The sequence below is a fragment of the Carex rostrata genome, chromosome 11 (assembly GCF_964058835.1).
Source record: "Carex rostrata chromosome 11, lpCarRost1.2, whole genome shotgun sequence".
Classification (NCBI taxonomy): domain Eukaryota; kingdom Viridiplantae; phylum Streptophyta; class Magnoliopsida; order Poales; family Cyperaceae; genus Carex; species Carex rostrata.
This window is the reverse complement of record NC_135928.1, coordinates 6,310,107-6,317,948: the sequence shown is the minus strand read 5'-3', so window position 1 is coordinate 6,317,948 and position 7,842 is coordinate 6,310,107. Positions and strand designations below refer to the sequence as shown.

At 37.3% G+C, this 7,842-nt stretch overlaps 1 protein-coding gene across 1 annotated transcript; it reads left to right on the top strand.

Annotated features, from left to right (window-relative positions):
* Nucleotides 1-1,145: 1,145 nt before the first annotated feature.
* Nucleotides 1,146-3,261, top strand: LOC144561626 (GATA transcription factor 7-like). Its single transcript, XM_078310641.1, has 3 exons — nt 1,146-1,390; nt 1,539-1,862; nt 1,957-3,261. The coding sequence occupies exons 1-3, from the start codon at nt 1,268-1,270 to the stop codon at nt 2,653-2,655; spliced, it is 1,146 nt and encodes a 381-aa protein (XP_078166767.1). The 5' UTR covers nt 1,146-1,267; the 3' UTR covers nt 2,656-3,261.
* Nucleotides 3,262-7,842: the final 4,581 nt, after the last annotated feature.

Sequence of the window (7,842 nt, the reverse complement as noted above, 5' to 3'; positions counted from 1 at the left end):
TCCCATGGAATTTTTTTAATAAATGCATTAATAGATATTGCACTAATATAACATCAATGTCATTTCAATTTATATAACACTAACTCCAAAATCTATCAAATCGACTTCAAACGGTGAATTCAAACCGTTCAAACCGATCTATTTCATTAGTTGTGCGTTTACATGTAAAATTTATAACATTTTGAATTTATTTGGTATCAAGTCAAGCAGTCAAACGAGTGAGTTTCTAAGTTAATTTTAATACATTCATTTTTCAATTTTTGTACCGCTTGATTTGATACTAAAATAACTCGAAAATATAAAAAGTTTGCATATAAATACAGCACTCGTCAAGTAAATTGGTTTGAATGATTTGAATTAGTCGTTTAAAGTCTATTTAATTAGTTTTAAAGTTAGTATCATGTGACAACGATGTCATATTAGTCGGACTCATTGCACTATGGGAGGAAAACAAGGTGGACCTGTGGTTGCTTAATTGGCCCAAATTAACCCATTGCATCAATTGATGATTAGACCAATAATTAAATGCAGCCGTGCCTCACCAAAAGTATTTTTATTCCTTATTCAGTATATCATTTGAAATTTTACATTTAAATTGATTTCAAAAAAAAGAAGAGAAATTTTACATTTAAATTAAAGGCCCACTACTAATCTCACCCCCACAACCCACGGTTTTCATACGCAGTAACACAGTCACCATATCCGCGCCATGCACCGCACTGAATCCTTTTGTCATGTAAAGAGGCACGCACCTTAGAAATGTCCTTTCTCCTCCTATTATTCAATAATTGTACAATCGTACAATTTTAAATAATAGCGGAAAAATGAAAATTAATTGACAGCTATTGATTATCTTCTGTGCATTCAATTAATTGATTGGTTTGAGTTTTGCGATCGTTGTCATGTTAATCGAGGAGACGAGGATAAAATAGATTAAATTGCACAAAAACCGTCAGTCAACAGCGAAGCCCTGATTTGAAAAGTCGTTCTTAGAATATGAAATCTGTACTATTGTTGAAAATAACAGAGCACCAGGAGTCGGTATATCTTTGCGTAGGAGCGAATCCAAACGTAAAGAGATTAATTACTTTTCAATATTTCGAAAAAGAGAAGCGGGTCGACCATGCAATACAAATACAAAAGAGGGTAAATTAATAGACAATAGAAAGAGAAGATATAGAGATAAAATCATAAATCAAAAGAAAGAGAGAAAGAGAAAGAAGAAACAGTGCATTTGTTACACCCACGGACTTTTGGCAGCCATTCAATGCTTCACCAAACGCTCATCCCTTCCTCTCTATCTCTCACCTTCTCTTCTCCCTCTTCTCTCTACAAACCCTTCCCTGCCTTCATTCTCCCCCTTTCCCTTTCCCCTTCCCATTCATCACAGGTAAACAAACAACAGTAATACAAATTAAATTATTAATTTAATACTTACTAAACAAATAACTAAGGGAATCTTTTCTCCCCTGCTTTCCCTTTATCTTCTCTTTTTGGGAGAGTTTTCATACTAGTTTCTACTCTGTTAATTTTTCCAGGCAACCAAGGAAACAGCGACAGCGACAGACATGGAGCCTTTCAAGAGCGTCTTCTTACAACAGCAGAGCGGCGTGTTAAGCGAAGAAGGGGTTTTTGTCGGAGAGAGAGGAAACAACACCCTCTTTGGCGGAGCCGGCGGCGATGGTTTTTCCGTCGAGGAGCTGCTCGACCTCGGTGAATTTTCCGACCAGCTTGAGACCCCACATGAGAGAAAAGAACTCGAAAAGGACAAACTCAGAGCGAGAGAAACCCAGAGAGAAAGCTCCAACTCCTCCGGTGTCACCTTTCACCTCCCGCCTCCTCCCTCTGTAATTGACCTTCCAGTGAGTGGGAATTTTTTTTTGAAAACGGCCTTGTAATTTGGGAGGGGCTTTTGTATTTTGGAGTTCTAAAATTTTCTTTTACCCAATTTTTTAGGCGCATGACGCCGAGGAGCTTGAGTGGGTGTCAATGATAATGGATGATTCTCTTTCTGAGACACCGGCAACTTGTACCGTGTTGCTGCCACCGGTACCAGTGAAACAGAAGGTTTTCGAGAGCAAGCCGAGACCGACTGTCTGCGCACTTTCAACCGAGTCGCTTGTGCCGGTTAAGGCCCGACGGAGCAAGCGGTCACGTGCAGCAGTCTGGTCCCTCTCCGGTTCAGACAACTCCAGTTCGTCAAGTTCGACTACCTCGTCGTGCTCTTCCTCTTCGTTTTTGTTTTATGACTCGCCGTTTTTCACTTCGGCTGAGGCGCCGGCATTTTTGCTAGACGACTCTGTCGACCCACCTGCTAAGAAACATAAACCGAAGAAGCGGGGCCGGAAGCCCAAGGCAAAGAACTACACCCACCCATTGTACCACTCTGGTGGCGGCTCAGAAAGGAGGTGCAGCCACTGCGGCGTGAACAAGACCCCTCAATGGAGAGCAGGGCCCGAGGGGGCAAAGACCTTGTGCAATGCGTGTGGGGTTCGTTATAAGTCGGGCCGGCTCTTGCCTGAGTATCGGCCCGCTTGTAGCCCGACTTTTGTCTCTGAAATTCACTCGAATTCACACCGAAAAGTTCTCGAGATGCGCCGCAAAAGGGAGACTACCATGGTTGAGGTCTCCGCGCCGGGTGTTGCTTCATTTTGAGACGGGTTGGATTTCGATTTGGTTCGTTCCGGGTTGAAGCGGTATATAATTTTCGGATGGACCGGGTTCAGTGAGTTTTTCAGGATTTATAGATTGTAACCTATTAGATTTTGCTTTATTGTTGCTTTTTTATTTGTTTTAGTTCGTAGGGGGTTCAGCTTCAGCTTTAGCTTTAGCTTTTAATTAGACATTTACTTTATAATTTTCTTTGCTTTGTTAGTGTTAGTCTTAGTTAGTGGTTAGGTTTATAGGGGCGGTGATAAAGAGTTTAAATTTAGTTCTTGTTGGTTTTTAGACTTTTTTTAGTTGGCAGGACTGACTGCTAAATTTTATTTTATTTTTAACTGATTAGTGGTCAGGGATGAGATAAGAAAGTGAGGAGATGAGATTAATTGCATGAGCAAGCTTGCTTAATCATTTTGTATAAATCCATGCTTATACTTAGAAGAGATGGTTAGTGCATAGAGAGGGAGAGGATAGGTGGCAGCAGCAGGTAGATATGTGCGAATGGGATATATAGTAGGTTTTTTTGTGTATTGGGTTTGTTCTCGAGTTGGAATTTGTTTAAAATGAAATGGTGATTCCAATGGGAAAACAATTGTTGAATTTTCATTGTAAATTTGTTTTTATTGTTCCTGTTTCTGTTTTGATTTGAATGATTCCATGGGGTGCTCTTTTCCAGGCTTTAGTTTCTGGTTCTCTGCTGACTTGGTCTTTAGACTTTACCTGAGTTGTCGATATTTAGACATTTGGAATCCAGTCCAGGAGACATATCATGCATACCTCTCTCTCTCTCCCTTGGGTACTCGGTCTTAGGGTTCAAAACCTCAATTTCTTAGAAATTTAAACCACTGAAATATGATATTTGAATTAGTGGACTTTATGGGAAAATTTGCAAATATTGAAGATAGGTGGTGGAGCATGAAAATGGGTTAAATAATGGGGGTGTGAGGTGTCCAAGAGGTCATTTTTGGTTGGGTTGATTTGAATTGATTGGTGGTGGATTGGTGACACAAATTCAACCCAACTCCTAACCAAATTTCCAACCAAAACCTAAAATGGGGTGCGGTGGGCCAGGGATGCGTGCTTAAGTGAGTGGGAAGTGTTCTCTTGAAACACACTCCTGCACTTGTCCCACTCGCCTTCACCAAAATCTCACGCTAATTCCATGACCTGTTTATCCTAACCTACTCTGCTAATCATCCATCCTTACTCTCTCTCACATGCGTTTTTTTTTCCCTTTGAATTGCTACTTATGGAGGAATCAGTAAAACAAGGAATTTGTTACAAATTTTGGATATGTGAATATTGAAATTGAATAAACCAAAAGTATGAGAGAGCAATTGGGAATTGGGAAGAGATCATCCCTTGCCAGCTAAGAATTTTGGATTGTCATGCATTTGGCGCATGTTCACTCAGTGCAAAACAAAAGAAAACAGTTCATGTCAATTAACAGGTGTTAGGCTAACATATTTTCTTTCATTTCTTTTTCAGAAAAAAGAAAGAATATATCTCATAGAACTTATTCTGATATGAAGTATTGAAAGAAAATTCCTGCACAATTCGCTTATAGCAAATGAAATTAAACGGCTCCTTAGCTATCAGTGGCTCAGCTTTTGTCTTTAAATAGAGTATCTATTATACTATTTTTTTTAGTAATCATGGAATTAGGCAATTGATTAGCAGGAGATGGTGGTGGGGTAGCCCTTATCAGTAGATGCACATACGTATTATTATACAAGGCAATGGCTCACATGCTTTGGGACCCAGTGTCGGCACGTGCTATCTTGTTAGAACTTTGAACTTAAAAAAATCTTGATTAGGTTTACCCAAAATAAATGAGAAAATGAAATTAAAAATGATTCCAAGATACTTATCCTTCTTGGTCAGGTCTTAGTCACGGAGATACCAGGTGCACATGCACGGTATGGGATGCCTTTCTTCGTTTGGTCGTATAGGACTCCTAATTTCCACATGAAATTAAAAAAGGGAATGGGATAGTATATGAAAAATAGCATACATAAATATAAATAAAAATTTTATGTGCCAATTTGAGGCTAGGCAACTGAGCTTTCTTTCTTATTTTTCCAAATTAAGTAGAGCATTTCATAACAATACGGCAGTAAAGCTGGTATCCACTCAAAAATATATGACAAATCTGCATCCTATATAAATATTGTATTATGGAAAATGCTAATATGCTACGCATAGTATAGAGGGCCTCCGTGCAACGGCTCAATATTTGAGTTTTCAAAATTCAAATAGTCGATCTGAAAGTAATTTTCTACCTATCTAAAAATATAGTAAAAAAATTCTAAAAAAAATGTAAAATTTGATTTGCAAGTACATATTCATATGAAGATCATATTGAATGGTTCGGATCGATCGTTAGAATTTGAAAAACTCAAATATTGAGTCGTTGCACAGATGTCCTCTATGCTATGTGTAGCACCGCAGCCAACTCCATTATATTTATGTATTAGCATATCACATGCGACCTTATTGGTTTGGCATGCCATGTGGAATCCCAATCATGCGTGTCATCTCAGAGGTTAACATCTCTAATCTTAATCATTAGATAACAGATGGAATTTTTAGAGAACCGAGCCTATTTTTTCTCTTCTCAACAGTTAACGCCCCTGTAAACGGCGATTTTTATTTGTACCAGCCGAAAGTATTGGTACTTGGTGTGTTGCACGGGTCAGATCGATGAATATCCTCTACAATTGTAGACAAATTCTAAATAGTTTTTGGTGGATCAGGACTGCCTGTTTTGAAGCGTAGTGTTTGAGTAACTCAGACTGTTGGATATGAAATAGACGTGCCAGGATTTTCTGTGGCTGTCCTTAATTGTATTGGTGCAATTGCCAATTGCAGAGAATCCTGTGTTCTCTTTGTTACTTTTTTTTTTTTTTTTACTTTTTATTAAAAATATAGTAGGGAGTGAGTCTATGGTACTATGCATATCACGGGTTGTTACCGTGCTATGGCTCTATATTTGACTTTTCAAATCCTAACGGTCGATCCGAACCGTTCATCTTGTTCTCCATATTAATATGTGTTTGGAGATCAAATTTTACATTTTTTGAAAATTTTTTACTATTTTTTTAGATATTTAGAAAATCACTTGATCTGAAAATTCTAGACCATCCAAAAACAGTGATTTTCAACAAATTAAAAAAAAATAGTAAACAAATTTCAAAAAAATGTAAAATTTGGTCTCCAAACACATATCAATATGGAGAACAAGATGAACGGTTCGGATCGACTGTTAGGATTTGAAAACTCAAATATAGAGCCGTAGCACGGTAACAAATGATAATATGCATAGTACCATAGACTCACTCTATAGTAGGTTCTTTTCTGGTAGTGCTTCTATAGGCCTTTCAACATTCTTTTGACTCTCCATACTTTTCATATACTGCTTTGAATTGAAGCACACTTGAGTGTGTGTAAGTCTTAGTTTTTGGGCCAGCACTGCACTAGCCACTAGGCACTGTTAGGTCACCCAACTTTGTTCTTACGCATTAGCATTTTATTTTTTAAATAAGTGGATGTGAGATCATCAAATTTTGTAGATAGATGTTGACTTGTTTTGTAATTTAATCGTGTTTGGATTTTTGTCAAGATCAATATGATCAATTATTGTTCTAGAAAAGTCACCCTAATTATAAATGATCAACTTCAGGAGTCAAATTATCAAATTGTGCATTACAATACATGTTTCTTTCATGAAGATATCTCTTTCCTCTTCAGCCACGCGTTGTGATAATCTTAGCCGACCAAGTTGGAGTTTATTAAATAAAAAAAAAAATATGTTATTGGTCACATAACTGCTCTATTATTTAACCTTTTCATCCTTTTCATAGTCGCTCTAACATATAAAAAATCAGTCACAAGAATTATTCATTAATGAACTTAAATTAATTAGGTCGGATTTCGGTAAGTTTGATCTTGGACTATCTCATCGTCTGAATTCAAACTAGTTTTGACTTTTCGATATTATCGGGTTGAGTTAGTTTTGAATCCGGATAATAAAACCCGATCGAATCAGATAGATTTATCGATTCAAGTCATGCTGATCAATTTGAGTCAGTCTGAATTCGAGTTTGTCTCGAGTTTTGGATCGGATTAGGTTGGGTAATACTTTTCGGATTGAATCGGGTCGGATTTTAGTGTACCTAGTGAATTGCATACACAGGTATATATTTGTAATAGAATTGAAATGGGTTGGAGACATGCGTGGGTTCTGAGAATCATGCGTGGTTGGAGACATGCGTGGGTTCTGAGAATTGCATACACAGGTATATATTTGTAATAGAATTGAAATGGGTCGGATTTTAGTGTGCGTTGCACCAGGCAGGTAACAAACAGGAACAGTTGGAGATGACAGAGAAAATGAAAATCGCACTTGCACCCACTATTCGCTCAGTTGCTCACATGTGATTCCATTCTCTTTCAGCAAACTAACCAGTAACCACCTCCCTCTGGATGACTACACTTGACTCTCTTTCTTGTTTTTTTCTCAATTCTTTTCTTTCCAGTAAGCAAGCAATTAGAGGTTAGAGCGGTGCTTAATATGTCATGAATTAATGCCTTCAATCATTCATAACATGCTTGGAATAATTCCTCCTAGCATTAGGAAAAAAAAAAGAAAAGGAGTGGTCATTTCAATTCCGTAGTGAATTTGCATTGGTGGGGTCCAGCAATTAGTATGACGCAGAAATGAACATCTGAAAACGGAAAAGAAATTGCACGGACCCAATAGGAGCAGTCCCTCCTCATTTAGCACTCTGTGTATGGAAAGATGCCGATTTAGTTTTAGGATTATTTTTAGAAATTATATATTCAAATCTTTTGGAAAAATGATTGATTTTTTTTTATCAAATAAATAAATAGAATAACACTAATGATGTGATTTCAACAAATTTTAGATAAATTTGTGGTCAGAATTAGTTTTTGAACAAATTTGTGGTCATGATGGGGGTTTAAAGACTGAATAATAATGAAATTGAACTAATAATGCGGATTCAGAAACTGCATATAGTGGAACTGTACTATTGACGCGGTTCCATCTATTTTTCAAAGAAAAAAGAACAATCATCCCTTTTTCTAAGAATTTAATTTATAATTTCTAAAAAATTCTTGGTTTAGCAATATTTATGTTCTCGGACTTTTAGCCCATTC